The following is a 16059-nucleotide window of genomic DNA, read 5'->3' on the forward strand; positions in this document are numbered from 1 at the left end:
TCTGTGACAGAAACTCAACAAAAAAAATCATATGTGAATAAACTTGGCAGCGTCTTATGTAAACAGCTACATAAAATAACCCAAATGAATCAAGGTGTTGTGTTATTTTCACAAATGTGTGAAAATTTAACACCTAAGCAACACTGTGCAGACAGCACGCAGACGTGTTGTCTACGTGCTAAAAGTCACATATATTTGAGCTGGATGGCTTTCCATAACTTTACAGAAGAGATATGGATTCAACACATTTACATGACATGCAACTTTTTACAAACTGTGTGAGGCTGTGAGAACTGGTGGAGCCAGGTACCCCCGAAAAAAGAAAAAAAAAACATCATCCTCTTACTATTTCCTGTCGTCTTCTTTGTCATTTTCACCAGTACTAACATCCGGCTGTTGATGGTGTGATGTGAAGGAAGTGTTTCCATTCCAGTTTTCCGAAATACTTCTATTTTGATACGGCCAAAAAACCACCTCATCCTAAAGCAAAACATTTTTTTAATCAAAAAATTGGAGTTTTTTGAAACTGGCATGTTTCCATTAAACAAATTTATTTTTGTAATTTCAAATTGCGCAATTTTATGGTTAATACAAACCCAGGCACTGACAAAATGTAAAGTTCAAACGCGCATGAAGAATCATATAAGGCCAGCTTTTATTGCATCTTAAGAGTAATGTAAGAAAGAAAGTTAACAAAACAACCACATCAGAAGAAGTCTGTCTGACCAGCAGACAGTCGTATAAACCTCTGTCCGTACCAAGCTGTGTCCAGCCTGCTGCAGGTGACTTCATGTGAACAGACACCAACCAATGCAGCTTTAGCCTTCAATAAGCCACTTAAACTAATCTCTGCCACTTTTAGAACATTGTCCATCATGTCAAATCAAATGTTACAATCATCTATGAACTTTCTTGGTGAACTACAAAGAATTAAATATGAACACTAAGCACTAGCACTGAAAGATCAAATTTAATTAACCCTGATGTCATTCACCTCACACTCCACTGTAGCAGATTCAGTAAAAATCAAGGAAATTTTAGACTCTAGCAAGAAAAAATGACAATACATTCCACCAAAAATGCTAATTTGAAAATCATTAATTGTAAATCAAAAGCTGCTAAATGTTTTTATTCAGTGATAGATGGCTATAATGGAACTTTAACACATAAAACATCTTAACTCACCCAATGTCTCCTCAATCCTTATATCCTTTTTATCTTTTCTTCTGTCATGCAAACGTCATTCCACACAGATCCACCAACACTGACTGGAAGTGGTTGTGTCCAAGTCCAGCTCCCTCTCTCTTCTCTCCCCCTCCTGTTAATCCTCACTATATCCCTCAACACCACTTAGTTACTGTCCACTTCCGGAAACCATTGTGATTTCAGCAAAAACTGTTTCAGCTTTATATACACACACATATAGTCCTATGTTAAAGTATTTGCAGATTTCTTCTGTTTTTCCTTTTCTGGGACACTTGCATACATCATTGGGGGAAAAGAAAAAAGAAAAAAAAAATCAGATTAGGAACAAAATGCAGCTTTCAAATAAAAATGAATTTAAGGGGGAAAAGATTTTCAAACCAACCTGAACTCTAGTGAATACATTTTAATGTTGAATTGCACTATTCACACCAAGATCTGATAAATGGAAATTTTTTAATTTAAACAGAAAATGTCTGAAAGTATTTAAAAAACACATTTAATGTTCTGCAATATTGTAAGACCTGCATCTTTGTGTGGTTTTGTCTTAAAATTACCCCTTAGGATAAGTTCACTTGGAAAAAGCCTTGTACCTCTGAAGAACCCGTTGTTAAAAAAAAAAAAAAAAAAAGCATTCAAGTTTCTTCCCAATAACCAGGGGATTTTGCTTCAAAGTCTAGTGATTTGGCTCAGGTCTATGAAATCTCTTGCTCCTCTAATGATTTACCAAGCAGATCCAAGTTTTATTTTGGCTAAACACCAGGTAGCATTTTAAGCTGCATGATCTTGGTCACCTGCCGTTAAAAAAAAAAATAAAAGTTTGCCGTGGGATCTTGTGTTGACATTAACAGCAGTCATTTCTGAAACATGTTAAATCAGGAAACTTGTCAGTTCTACCACTTCACTTTTAACCAGGACATCCCTTTGAATTTACCCATTTTGGAGACACAAGGCCCTCAAATCATAAACAAGTCAGACCACAGAACTCCAGCTCAAAATGTTTATTCAGAGAATCAGAAGTTCCACTTATCCAGAAGTGTACAGTAGTTGGTCTAAGACACTCGACAACTTCAGAAACCGATTAGGTCAATGAAATTATTAAACTGAGTAGACAAGATTAGCCTGAAGCCTTTGTTGCACACTTCTACTCCATGTTCCCTTCTGGGCATTTAGCTTTTGCCTCCCAGGGTGTGCTTGTCAAACAGGTACTCCGCCATCTTGTTGTTGTGGGCATCCATGCGGGTCAGGTTGGTGATGTAGTCACCGAGCTTCTTGATGGACTCCACCTGCTCGTTCAGGTAGTGGGACTCCAGGAAATCACACAGCTGAAACAGGTTTGTTTGTTGGTTTCAAAAGCATCAAGTGTCAATGAAGCAAAATTATAACTTTTAACTTACATGGGGATCAACATGATCAGAGGCCAGCTTGTGCAGATCCAGCAGAGCCTGGTTGACATTTTTCTCCAGCTGCAGAGCACACTGCATGGCTTCCAGCCCACTGCCCCACTCATCCTTCTCTGGTTTCTGTAAAAAATTTATAGTTAAATTTTTTTGCAGTATGCAGCAGTAAATTTGATACAAGTTGCAATTTAAACAAAGTCCGCTCTGTGTACTGTGTATGCATTAACTGCACTTACCTTGATATCCTGGAGGAAGATGCGGCCTCCTCTTTTGTTCTGGAAGGACAACAGCTTGTCGGCATGCTCCCTCTCCTCCTCACTGTTCTCCTTGAAGAAATGGGAGAAGCCCGGCAGGGCCACGTCGTCACGGCAGAAGTAGTGAGCCTGTTGAACAAGCAAGTAGTACAGTTAATAAAAAAAAAATACCTCACACCCATCATTATCTGGCAAAGAAACAGCTATGGGCAAATTGTGTGGAGTAATGGCAAAGTCTAAGAACAACTGAAGCCTCAGCTAGAGTTGCCACCCATAAAATACGGAATTGTCCCGTATTTGGCTTTGAAATGTTGCATTCCATATTTCAGCGCTTACTTTTGGCCACGTCACCTGAATTTAAATTAACTCAGGAGTTATGAACATTGCTACAAACATTGAGTAATGTTTTTAGCAATATTTTTACACTTATTTAATGCTAAATCCATTTCTACTTGCATGTAGATGTTATGCTACTTTGACTAGAGCAGCATTTCCCAACCCTCGTCCTCAAGGCACACTGACCTGCATGTTTTAGATGCCCCCCTGCTTCAACACACCCCATTCAGATGATTGCAATTCAGCAAAACTCTGTTAATCAACCATCAAAAGAAATCATGTGTGCTGAAGCAGGGCAACATCTAAAACATGCAGGTCAGTGTGCCTTGAGGACCAGGGTTGGGAAGCACACAATTTTGGGTACACCAACTCTCCTCTGCGATGATTGCACTATTGACTTTGTAAAGAAAAAATAAATTATATAATAGCCGTGAAATAAAGTACACCACTTCTGCAGACACCCTAACCTGTTGGCTGTCCCTTATTTTCATTTCTGAAAGCCGTAGCCTCAGCGAGATGCAGCATTTTATTTGACGAGGTGGGTAATATGTAGCGGCTAAATAGTAGAAGGCTGACTAATGAAGCAAATGTAGTGCAAATAGTATTCATGTTTCTTACCATAGAGGTGTAGGTGTAGGAGGCATACATCTCCATGTTGACCATCCTGTTAATGGCGGCCTCGCAGTCGCGGTGGTAGTTCTGACGCACCTGGGATTCCATCTTGGTTGGCGTTTTCCTGTGCTTTTAACAAAAAACTTAGAAAAATAAAGCTTTACGTCGACTACTACAGTAGTGTTCAAGTAGGAGCAGGGTTGAAATACCTCGAGTAGGACAAAAAGGAAGCTCCGTTCAAACACTGTTGAAGCAAGAACTCTTTAAGGCTTTGGTCCCCGTTCTGTGAAGGAGTCGACGCTCTTCCGTATTTATACAGATCTCGTGACAGGTGTGAAAGTCACTCTGCACGTTTCCGCCAATCAGCAATCGAGGATGAGATAAGCAGAATCGTGGTGTCGCTTTTGAAAGACAGCAGGACGGTGAGCGATCAAATTTCGTTCCCCCCTTTATTGATTAATGGAAATGGTGAACCGAGGTGTTTCTGTTTAACATGGTGCCACCTGCGATGACTATGTGTTTCCTGAGAATTACGTGAAGAAATAAGCTCAATAAGAAATGTATCCAAATTGTTCATGTGAACTATATATGAGGGCTATATAACTTTTTTTTTGCTGTAGCACAAAAATACCACAAATTTGGCTTAATTCTAAATAAATTAATCATTGTTTTTAAAATGTGTTGCTGTGTTCTCTGAGCTGTCTCTTTAAAAAAGTGATTTTCAACTACTAGCTGCACTGGATTTCTTTCATGGTCATCAAAGTGAAGGAAGCTGTTAGAAATCCACAACATTTTTGACTTTTGATAAAAAAGTAAGGAATGAAAACAATGTGCCATTTTCCTTCCACTTCACAACTATGCATCGCTTTGTATTGGTTTATCATTTAAAATCAAATGAAATAGATTAAAGTTTAGTAAAAAAAAAGAAAGTAACATAAAACCTTAGACTACATCACACCCTTCTGTCTGCCTATCAGCCATCCATCCACTCACATTTGTTCAACCATCATAATGAACAGCTTGAAATCCATCATCTGAAATACAGTGTTTTCAAAAGATTCATGGCAAATTTATATTTTATCATTATAATAACTTACTGTATATTATTTGGATTGTATGGGACAGATCAATGCATAGTAGTGCAGGATATTGAAAAGAATTCATGGATTTTGTTGTCAATAAAAAAAAAGAAATTAAAATAGTAATATAGAAATAATATTAGAAAAAAATTAGAGAAAGTCATGTTTAAACTTGGCCAAAACAATACTATCAATTATCACAATTATTTCTGGGTCAATTGATCGCCAAGCAAAATGTGCTATTGTGACAAACTCTAATATCAGTTGTGATTAATAATAGTGATTGGTTACAGACCTGAATCCAATTCGTCTCTTGTAAGAGTTGAAAGCTGATATTCAGAGATCGTCTTCAACCAACCTAATTGAGTTTGTACTACTTTTAAAAGAATGGGCAGAAATTTCCATCTTTAGGTGTCCAAAGTTGCTAAAAAAAAAAAAAGTCCTGAAGCTTTGGCTACAAAGAAAAGGAGATTTAGTACTGACTGAGGGGAAACAAATGTCATTTTTCACATTTTCAGGGTTTTATTTGTAGAAACATTTGAAAATGGACAAAAACAGATCCACCAACACTGACTGGAAGTGGTTGTGTCCAAGTCCAGCTCCCTCTCTCTCCCATCCTGTTAATCCTCAATTTCCCTCACCATTTAGTTACTTGTCCACTTCCAGAAACCATTGTGATTTCAGAAAAATCCGTTTCAGCTTTTTTCTTTTAAATCTAGTCCTTTGCAAATTTCTCCTGTTTTTGCAACACTTACATCATTGGAAGAGAAAATGACAAAATAAAATGTAGTTTTCAAATTAAAGGGGGAATAGATTTCCCAACCAACCTGAACTAAAAATAGATTTTAATGTTGAATTTCACAGAGACCTAACTACCTGATCTATGGAAACTTAATCATAAAACATGTCTGAAAGTATTAAGAAAATACATTAAGTGTCCTGAAATATTGTAAGACCTGCATCTTTGTGTGGTTTTGGCTTCAAATTGCCCTTTAGGATAATTTCACTTGGAAAAAACCTTGTACCTCTAAATTAAAAAGTCAAGCAGTCTGAAGTTTCTTCCCAATTCCTCAGGGTTTTGCTTTAACATCTAGCAATTTGGCTCAGAAGGTGCATTAAATCTCATGATTCACCAAGCAGATTTTCAAGGAAACACCAGGTAGCATTTTAAGCTGCATCAACATTCCAGGTGCCGTTTTAAAAAAAAAAAACGGCCTATGGGATCTTTTGTTGGCCATTTCTGAAACATGTTAAATCAGGAATCTTGTTGGTTCCAAAATCTTGTTCAACATTTTACTGCTTCACTTTTAACCAGGACATCCCTTTGAATTTACACATTTTGGAGACACAAGGCCCTCAAATCATAAACAAGTCAGACCACAGAACTCCAGCTCAAAATGTTTATTCAGAGAATCAGAAGTTCCACTTATCCAGAAGTGTACAGTAGTTGGTCTAAGACACTCGACACAACTTCAGAAACCGATTAGGTCAATGAAATTATTAAACTGAGTAGACAAGATTAGCCTGAAGCCTTTGTTGCACACTTCTACTCCATGTTCCCTTCTGGGCATTTAGCTTTTGCCTCCCAGGGTGTGCTTGTCAAACAGGTACTCCGCCATCTTGTTGTGGGCATCCATGTGGGTCAGGTTGGTGATGTAGTCACCGAGCTTCTTGATGGACTCCACCTGCTCGTTCAGGTAGTGGGACTCCAGGAAATCACACAGCTGAAACAGAATTGTTTGTTAGTTTCAAAAGCATCAAGTGTCAATGAAGCAAAATTATAACTTTTAACTTACATGGGGATCAACATGATCAGAGGCCAGCTTGTGCAGATCCAGCAGAGCCTGGTTGACATTTTTCTCCAGCTGCAGAGCACACTGCATGGCTTCCAGCCCACTGCCCCACTCATCCTTCTCTGGTTTCTGTAAATATGGAAAATATTTATAGTTACTTTTTTTGCAGTATGCAGCAATAAATTTGAGCTTAGTTGCAATTTAAATGTCAAAGTCCACTCCGTGTACCATGTATGCATCAACTGCACTTACCTTGATATCCTGGAGGAAGATGCGGCCTCCTCTTTTGTTCTGGAAGGACAACAGCTTGTCGGCATGCTCCCTCTCCTCCTCACTGTTCTCCTTGAAGAAATGGGAGAAGCCCGGCAGGGCCACGTCGTCACGGCAGAAGTAATGAGCCTGTTGAACAAGCAAGTAGTACAGTTAATAAAAAAAAAATACCTCACGCCGATCATTATCTGGCAAAGAAGCAGCTGGGCAAGCCACGTGGAGTAATGGCAGTTTCCCCTGCTGAAGCCTCAGCTAGAGTTACCACCCGTAAAATACGGAATTGTGAAATGTTACATTCGATATTTCAGCATTTACTTTTGGCCATTTGACCTGAATGGAAAATATCAAAATCACAAGATAAACATTGAGTAATGTTTAGCAATTTTTTTATTTTTATTTTATTTTTTTTACACCATTTAAATCTTAATACATTTCTACTTAGCATGTCGAAGTATGCTACTTTGACTGGAGTACCATTTTTGTTACACCAACTCACCTCTGATAATTGCACTGAGTTTGTTTTTTTTTACAAAAAAAAAAACAGCCGTGAAATAAAGTACACCACTTCTGCAGACACCCTAACCTGTTGGCTGTCCCTTATTTTCATTTCATAAAGCCGTAGCCTCAGCGAGATGCAGCATTTTATTTGACGAGGTGGGTAATATGTAGCGGCTAAATAGTAGAAGGCTGACTAATGAAGCAAATGTAGTGCAAATAGTATTCATGTTTCTTACCATAGAGGTGTAGGTGTAGGAGGCATACATCTCCATGTTGACCATCCTGTTAATGGCGGCCTCGCAGTCGCGGTGGTAGTTCTGACGCACCTGGGATTCCATCTTGGTTGGCGTTTTCTTGTGCTTTTAACAAAAAACTTAGAAAAATAAAGCTTTACGTCGACTACTACAGTTGTGTTCAAGTAGGAGCAGGGTTGAAATACCTCGAGTAGGACAAAAAGGAAGCTCCGTTCAAACACTGTTGAAGCAAGAACTCTTTAAGGCTTTGGTCCCCGTTCTGTGAAGGAGTCGACGCTCTTCCGTATTTATACAGATCTCGTGACAGGTGTGAAAGTCACTCTGCACGTTTCCGCCAATCAGCAATCGAGGATGAGATAAGCAGAATCGTGGTGTCGCTTTTGAAAGACAGCAGGATGTAACACAACACGGTGAGCGATCAAATTTCGTTCCCCCCTTTATTGATTCACGGAAATGGTGAACCGAGGTGTTTCTGTTTAACATGGTGCCACCTGCGATGACTATGTGTTTCCTGAGAATTACGTGAAGAAATAAGCTCAATAAGAAATGTATCCAAATTGTTCATGTGAACTATATATGAGGGCTATATAACTTTTTTTTTTCTTTTTTTTTTGCTGTAGCACAAAAATACCACAAATTTGGCTTAATTCTAAATAAAATAATCAGTATTTTTAAAATGTGTTGCTGTGTTCTCTGAGCTGTCGCTTTAAAAAAGTGGTTTTCTTCTACTAGCTGCACTGGATTTCTTTCATGGTCATCAAAGTGAAGGAAGCTGTTAGAAATCCACAACAACATTTTTGCCTTTTGATAAAAAGAAATAAACAAAAATGATGTGCCATTTTCCTTTGACTTCACAACTATGCACCGCTTTGTATTGGTTTATCATTTGAAATCAAATGAAATAGATTAAAGTTTGTGGTAAAAAAAAAAAAAAGTATAATAATCTTAGGCTCAATTACACCCTTCTGTCTGCCTATTATCCATCCATCCACATTGATTTGTTCAATCATAATGTACATCTGTGTATCATCTTTGTAGTTATGGTAGATATTTAATAGGAATGTTCCAGGATTTAACCTTTGGGTTCCTCACATGTGATTTCTAATGAGAAATTATGTATTGAAATTAAAAAAATCCCTGTTCCTCAGGTATAATTAAAACCACCTGAGTTCTGGCCAGAGTCCATCCAGCTTAGTGGACTACGCCTTTTGCTTTCTTCGCTCAGTTCTCTCTCTACCATCACACTTTATGCACCAGCAAATCCACATCAGTGGTTTCTATCAACTTTCAGGACAGATATTAGCCACAGGTGATTTGGTGTTCTATGTCCATAAAGAAAGTTTCAGCAACAAGGGATTGATGTGTCACTCTCATCTGGACAGACCAGAACTGACATAGTCATGCAATATGTGTTAGAGATTTAAATGAGCAGTCAGTCTACCACACAATACAGATATGTTAATTTTAAAAAATGTTTCATGCAGGTCAAATTACTATTTAATGAATTTAAGAGGGAAAAGATTTTCAAACCAAACTGAACTCTAATAGATTTTAACCATTCACAGAGACTTCATAACTACCTGATCTGTGGAAACTTTAAATAAATCATAAACAGGACATGTCTGAAAGTGTTAACATGCATTTAGTGTCCTGAAATATTGTAAAACCTGCAGCTTTGTGTGGTTTTGTCTTCAAATTGCCCTTTAGGATAAGTTCACTTGGGGAAAAAAAAAAAAAAAAAAAAATCTTGCACTTCTAAATTAAAAACCCTAAGGAAAAAAAAACCCACAAAGGTCAAGCAGTCTCAAGTTTCTTCCCAATTCCTCAGGGTTTTGCTTTAACATCTAGCAATTTGGCTCAGGTTTGTGTATTAAATCTCATGATTTACCAAGCAGATTTTCAAGGAAACACCAGGTAGCATTTTAAGCTGCATCAACATTCCAGGTGCCGTTTTAAAAAAAAAAACTGCCTATGGGATCTTTTGTTGGCCATTTCTGAAACATGTTAAATCAGGAATTTTGTTGGTTCCAAAATCTTGTTCAACATTTTACTGCTTCACTTTTAACCAGGACATCCCTTTGAATTTACCCATTTTGGAGACACAAGGCCCTCAAATCATAAACAAGTCAGACCACAGAACTCCAGCTCAAAATGTTTATTCAGAGAATCAGAAGTTACACTTAGACCAACTACTCAATACACTTCTGGATAAGACACTCATCACAACTTCAGAAACTGATTAGGTCAATGAAATGCTTAAGCTCTGGAGTAGACAAGTTTAGCCTGAAGCCTTTGTTGCACACTTCTACTCCATGTTCCCTTCTGGGCATTTAGCTTTTGCCTCCCAGGGTGTGCTTGTCAAACAGGTACTCCGCCATCTTGTTGTTGTGGGCATCCATGCGGGTCAGGTTGGTGATGTAGTCACCGAGCTTCTTGATGGACTCCACCTGCTCGTTCAGGTAGTGGGACTCCAGGAAATCACACAGCTGAAACAGAATTGTTTGTTAGTTTCAAAAGCATCAAGTGTCAATGAAGCAAAAATATAACTTTTAACTTACATGGGGATCAACGCGATCAGAGGCCAGCTTGTGCAGATCCAGCAGAGCCTGGTTGACATTTTTCTCCAGCTGCAGAGCACACTGCATGGCTTCCAGCCCACTGCCCCACTCATCCTTCTCTGGTTTCTGTAAATATGGAAAATATTTATAGTTACTTTTTTGCAGTATGCAGCAATACATTTGATTCAAGTTGCAATTTAATCAAAATGGCTGCTCGGTGTATTCCGTTAGCATTAGTTGCTCTTACCTTGATATCCTGGAGGAAGATGCGGCCTCCTCTTTTGTTCTGGAAGGACAACAGCTTGTCGGCATGCTCCCTCTCCTCCTCACTGTTCTCCTTGAAGAAATGGGAGAAGCCCGGCAGGGCCACGTCGTCACGGCAGAAGTAATGAGCCTGTTGAACAAGCAAGTAGTACAGTTAAAAAAATAAAAAATACCTCACGCTGATCATTATCTGGCAAAGAAGCAGCTGGGCAAGCCACGTGGAGTAATGGCAGTTTCCCCTGCTGAAGCCTCAGCTAGAGTTACCACCCATAAAATACGGAATCGTGAAATGTTGCATTCCATATTTCAGCGTTTACTTTTGGCCATTTGACCTGAATGGAAAATATCAAAATCACAAGATAAACATTGAGTAATGTTTTTAGCAATATTTTTACACTTATTTAAAGCTTAATCCATTTCTACTTGGGATGTCGATGTTATGCTACTTTGACTAGAGTACAACTTTGGGTACACCAACTCTCCTCTGTGATGAGTGCACCATTGACTTAATTTAAATAATAGAAAGAAAGAAAAAAAACAGCCGTGAAATAAAGTACACCACTTCTGCAGACACCCTAACCTGTTGGCTGTCCCTTATTTTCATTTCTGAAAGCCGTAGCCTCAGCGAGATGCAGCATTTTATTTGACGAGGTGGGTAATATGTAGCGGCTAAATAGTAGAAGGCTGACTAATGAAGCAAAGGTAGTGCAAATAGTATTCATGTTTCTTACCATAGAGGTGTAGGTGTAGGAGGCATACATCTCCATGTTGACCATCCTGTTAATGGCGGCCTCGCAGTCGCGGTGGTAGTTCTGACGCACCTGGGATTCCATCTTGGTTGGCGTTTTCCTGTGCTTTTAACAAAAAACTTAGAAAAATAAAGCTTTACGTCGACTACTACAGTAGTGTTCAAGTAGGAGCAGGGTTGAAATACCTCGAGTAGGACAAAAAGGAAGCTCCGTTCAAACACTGTTGAAGCAAGAACTCTTTAAGGCTTTGGTCCCCGTTCTGTGAAGGAGTCGACGCTCTTCCGTATTTATACAGATCTCGTGACAGGTGTGAAAGTCACTCTGCACGTTTCCGCCAATCAGCAATCGAGGATGAGATAAGCAGAATCGTGGTGTCGCTTTTGAAAGACAGCAGGATGTAACACAACACGGTGAGCGATCAAATTTCGTTCCCCCCTTTATTGATTCACGGAAATGGTGAACCGAGGTGTTTCTGTTTAACATGGTGCCACCTGCGATGACTATGTGTTTCCTGAGAATTACGTGAAGAAATAAGCTCAATAAGAAATGTATCCAAATTGTTCATGTGAACTATATATGAGGGCTATATAACTTTTTTTTTTCTTTTTTTTTTGCTGTAGCACAAAAATACCACAAATTTGGCTTAATTCTAAATAAAATAATCAGTATTTTTAAAATGTGTTGCTGTGTTCTCTGAGCTGTCGCTTTAAAAAAGTGGTTTTCTTCTACTAGCTGCACTGGATTTCTTTCATGGTCATCAAAGTGAAGGAAGCTGTTAGAAATCCACAACAACATTTTTGCCTTTTGATAAAAAGAAATAAACAAAAATGATGTGCCATTTTCCTTTGACTTCACAACTATGCACCGCTTTGTATTGGTTTATCATTTGAAATCAAATGAAATAGATTAAAGTTTGTGGTAAAAAAAAAAAAAAGTATAATAATCTTAGGCTCAATTACACCCTTCTGTCTGCCTATTATCCATCCATCCACATTGATTTGTTCAATCATAATGTACATCTGTGTATCATCTTTGTAGTTATGGTAGATATTTAATAGGAATGTTCCAGGATTTAACCTTTGGGTTCCTCACATGTGATTTCTAATGAGAAATTATGTATTGAAATTAAAAAAATCCCTGTTCCTCAGGTATAATTAAAACCACCTGAGTTCTGGCCAGAGTCCATCCAGCTTAGTGGACTACGCCTTTTGCTTTCTTCGCTCAGTTCTCTCTCTACCATCACACTTTATGCACCAGCAAATCCACATCAGTGGTTTCTATCAACTTTCAGGACAGATATTAGCCACAGGTGATTTGGTGTTCTATGTCCATAAAGAAAGTTTCAGCAACAAGGGATTGATGTGTCACTCTCATCTGGACAGACCAGAACTGACATAGTCATGCAATATGTGTTAGAGATTTAAATGAGCAGTCAGTCTACCACACAATACAGATATGTTAATTTTAAAAAATGTTTCATGCAGGTCAAATTACTATTTAATGAATTTAAGAGGGAAAAGATTTTCAAACCAAACTGAACTCTAATAGATTTTAACCATTCACAGAGACTTCATAACTACCTGATCTGTGGAAACTTTAAATAAATCATAAACAGGACATGTCTGAAAGTGTTAACATGCATTTAGTGTCCTGAAATATTGTAAAACCTGCAGCTTTGTGTGGTTTTGTCTTCAAATTGCCCTTTAGGATAAGTTCACTTGGGGAAAAAAAAAAAAAAAAAAAAATCTTGCACTTCTAAATTAAAAACCCTAAGGAAAAAAAAACCCACAAAGGTCAAGCAGTCTCAAGTTTCTTCCCAATTCCTCAGGGTTTTGCTTTAACATCTAGCAATTTGGCTCAGGTTTGTGTATTAAATCTCATGATTTACCAAGCAGATTTTCAAGGAAACACCAGGTAGCATTTTAAGCTGCATCAACATTCCAGGTGCCGTTTTAAAAAAAAAAACTGCCTATGGGATCTTTTGTTGGCCATTTCTGAAACATGTTAAATCAGGAATTTTGTTGGTTCCAAAATCTTGTTCAACATTTTACTGCTTCACTTTTAACCAGGACATCCCTTTGAATTTACCCATTTTGGAGACACAAGGCCCTCAAATCATAAACAAGTCAGACCACAGAACTCCAGCTCAAAATGTTTATTCAGAGAATCAGAAGTTACACTTAGACCAACTACTCAATACACTTCTGGATAAGACACTCATCACAACTTCAGAAACTGATTAGGTCAATGAAATGCTTAAGCTCTGGAGTAGACAAGTTTAGCCTGAAGCCTTTGTTGCACACTTCTACTCCATGTTCCCTTCTGGGCATTTAGCTTTTGCCTCCCAGGGTGTGCTTGTCAAACAGGTACTCCGCCATCTTGTTGTTGTGGGCATCCATGCGGGTCAGGTTGGTGATGTAGTCACCGAGCTTCTTGATGGACTCCACCTGCTCGTTCAGGTAGTGGGACTCCAGGAAATCACACAGCTGAAACAGAATTGTTTGTTAGTTTCAAAAGCATCAAGTGTCAATGAAGCAAAAATATAACTTTTAACTTACATGGGGATCAACGCGATCAGAGGCCAGCTTGTGCAGATCCAGCAGAGCCTGGTTGACATTTTTCTCCAGCTGCAGAGCACACTGCATGGCTTCCAGCCCACTGCCCCACTCATCCTTCTCTGGTTTCTGTAAATATGGAAAATATTTATAGTTACTTTTTTGCAGTATGCAGCAATACATTTGATTCAAGTTGCAATTTAATCAAAATGGCTGCTCGGTGTATTCCGTTAGCATTAGTTGCTCTTACCTTGATATCCTGGAGGAAGATGCGGCCTCCTCTTTTGTTCTGGAAGGACAACAGCTTGTCGGCATGCTCCCTCTCCTCCTCACTGTTCTCCTTGAAGAAATGGGAGAAGCCCGGCAGGGCCACGTCGTCACGGCAGAAGTAATGAGCCTGTTGAACAAGCAAGTAGTACAGTTAAAAAAATAAAAAATACCTCACGCTGATCATTATCTGGCAAAGAAGCAGCTGGGCAAGCCACGTGGAGTAATGGCAGTTTCCCCTGCTGAAGCCTCAGCTAGAGTTACCACCCATAAAATACGGAATCGTGAAATGTTGCATTCCATATTTCAGCGTTTACTTTTGGCCATTTGACCTGAATGGAAAATATCAAAATCACAAGATAAACATTGAGTAATGTTTTTAGCAATATTTTTACACTTATTTAAAGCTTAATCCATTTCTACTTGGGATGTCGATGTTATGCTACTTTGACTAGAGTACAACTTTGGGTACACCAACTCTCCTCTGTGATGAGTGCACCATTGACTTAATTTAAATAATAGAAAGAAAGAAAAAAAACAGCCGTGAAATAAAGTACACCACTTCTGCAGACACCCTAACCTGTTGGCTGTCCCTTATTTTCATTTCTGAAAGCCGTAGCCTCAGCGAGATGCAGCATTTTATTTGACGAGGTGGGTAATATGTAGCGGCTAAATAGTAGAAGGCTGACTAATGAAGCAAAGGTAGTGCAAATAGTATTCATGTTTCTTACCATAGAGGTGTAGGTGTAGGAGGCATACATCTCCATGTTGACCATCCTGTTAATGGCGGCCTCGCAGTCGCGGTGGTAGTTCTGACGCACCTGGGATTCCATCTTGGTTGGCGTTTTCCTGTGCTTTTAACAAAAAACTTAGAAAAATAAAGCTTTACGTCGACTACTACAGTAGTGTTCAAGTAGGAGCAGGGTTGAAATACCTCGAGTAGGACAAAAAGGAAGCTCCGTTCAAACACTGTTGAAGCAAGAACTCTTTAAGGCTTTGGTCCCCGTTCTGTGAAGGAGTCGACGCTCTTCCGTATTTATACAGATCTCGTGACAGGTGTGAAAGTCACTCTGCACGTTTCCGCCAATCAGCAATCGAGGATGAGATAAGCAGAATCGTGGTGTCGCTTTTGAAAGACAGCAGGACGGTGAGCGATCAAATTTCGTTCCCCCCTTTATTGATTCATGGAAATGGTGAACCGAGGTGTTTCTGTTTAACATGGTGCCACCTGCGATGACTATGTGTTTCCTGAGAATTACGTGAAGAAATAAGCTCAATAAGAAATGTATCCAAATTGTTCATGTGAACTATATATGAGGGCTATATAACTTTTTTTTTCTTTTTGCTGTAGCACAAAAATACCACAAATTTGGCTTAATTCTAAATAAAATAATCATTATTTTTAAAATGTGTTGCTGTGTTCTCTGAGCTGTCTCTTTAAAAAAGTGATTTTCAACTACTAGCTGCACTGGATTTCTTTCATGGTCATCAAAGTGAAGGAAGCTGTTAGAAATCCACAACATTTTTGACTTTTGATAAAAAAGTAAGGAATGAAAACAATGTGCCATTTTCCTTCCACTTCACAACTATGCATCGCTTTGTATTGGTTTATCATTTAAAATCAAATGAAATAGATTAAAGTTTAGTAAAAAAAAAAGAAAGTAACATAAAACCTTAGACTACATCACACCCTTCTGTCTGCCTATCAGCCATCCATCCACTCACATTTGTTCAACCATCATAATGAACAGCTTGAAATCCACCATCTGAAATACAGTGTTTTCAAAAGATTCATGGCAAATTTATATTTTATCATTATAATAACTTACTGTATATTATTTGGATTGTATGGGACAGATCAATGCATAGTAGTGCAGGATATTGAAAAGAATTCATGGATTTTGTTGTCAATAAAAAAAAAGAAATTAAAATAGTAATATAGAAATATTAGAAAAAAATTAGAGAAA

General features: G+C 38.4%; 4 protein-coding genes across 7 annotated transcripts; all 4 read right to left on the reverse strand.

Moving 5' to 3' along the window:
• Window positions 1-2189: 2189 nt before the first annotated feature.
• On the reverse strand, window positions 2190-4104 carry LOC148157909 (ferritin, middle subunit-like). Of its 2 annotated transcripts, none has more exons than XM_088008076.1 (5): window positions 4015-4104; window positions 3812-3929; window positions 2840-2986; window positions 2601-2726; window positions 2190-2528 (listed from the first exon to the last, which is right to left on the reverse strand). In XM_088008076.1, exons 2-5 carry the CDS (start codon window positions 3911-3913, stop codon window positions 2373-2375), a joined length of 531 nt encoding a protein of 176 aa, XP_087864202.1. In that variant the 5' UTR covers window positions 3914-3929; window positions 4015-4104; the 3' UTR covers window positions 2190-2372. The 2 variants fall into 2 exon arrangements, with proteins under 2 accessions (XP_087864202.1, XP_087864201.1); XM_088008075.1 differs by having other exon boundaries at window positions 3812-3934; window positions 4015-4103.
• A 2166-nt stretch (window positions 4105-6270) lies between these two features.
• Window positions 6271-7982, reverse strand: LOC148157910 (ferritin, middle subunit-like). The gene is made up of 4 exons (XM_088008077.1): window positions 7682-7982; window positions 6930-7076; window positions 6681-6806; window positions 6271-6608 (listed from the first exon to the last, which is right to left on the reverse strand). The coding sequence occupies exons 1-4, from the start codon at window positions 7781-7783 to the stop codon at window positions 6456-6458; spliced, it is 528 nt and encodes a 175-aa protein (XP_087864203.1). The 5' UTR covers window positions 7784-7982; the 3' UTR covers window positions 6271-6455.
• Window positions 7983-9839: 1857 nt separating this feature from the next.
• Window positions 9840-11552, reverse strand: LOC106932757 (ferritin, middle subunit-like). Of its 2 annotated transcripts, none has more exons than XM_088008079.1 (5): window positions 11456-11552; window positions 11253-11370; window positions 10505-10651; window positions 10258-10383; window positions 9840-10185 (listed from the first exon to the last, which is right to left on the reverse strand). In XM_088008079.1, exons 2-5 carry the CDS (start codon window positions 11352-11354, stop codon window positions 10030-10032), a joined length of 531 nt encoding a protein of 176 aa, XP_087864205.1. In that variant the 5' UTR covers window positions 11355-11370; window positions 11456-11552; the 3' UTR covers window positions 9840-10029. The 2 variants fall into 2 exon arrangements, with proteins under 2 accessions (XP_087864205.1, XP_087864204.1); XM_088008078.1 differs by having other exon boundaries at window positions 11253-11375; window positions 11456-11551.
• A 1858-nt stretch (window positions 11553-13410) lies between these two features.
• On the reverse strand, window positions 13411-15122 carry LOC148157911 (ferritin, middle subunit-like). Of its 2 annotated transcripts, none has more exons than XM_088008081.1 (5): window positions 15027-15122; window positions 14824-14941; window positions 14076-14222; window positions 13829-13954; window positions 13411-13756 (listed from the first exon to the last, which is right to left on the reverse strand). In XM_088008081.1, the coding sequence occupies exons 2-5, from the start codon at window positions 14923-14925 to the stop codon at window positions 13601-13603; spliced, it is 531 nt and encodes a 176-aa protein (XP_087864207.1). In that variant the 5' UTR covers window positions 14926-14941; window positions 15027-15122; the 3' UTR covers window positions 13411-13600. The 2 variants fall into 2 exon arrangements, with proteins under 2 accessions (XP_087864207.1, XP_087864206.1); XM_088008080.1 differs by having other exon boundaries at window positions 14824-14946; window positions 15027-15121.
• Window positions 15123-16059: the final 937 nt, after the last annotated feature.

The sequence above is a fragment of the Poecilia mexicana genome, unplaced genomic scaffold, assembly GCF_051168715.1.
Source record: "Poecilia mexicana isolate PSO_F unplaced genomic scaffold, ASM5116871v1 scaffold_8, whole genome shotgun sequence".
In the NCBI taxonomy this organism is placed as follows: domain Eukaryota; kingdom Metazoa; phylum Chordata; class Actinopteri; order Cyprinodontiformes; family Poeciliidae; genus Poecilia; species Poecilia mexicana.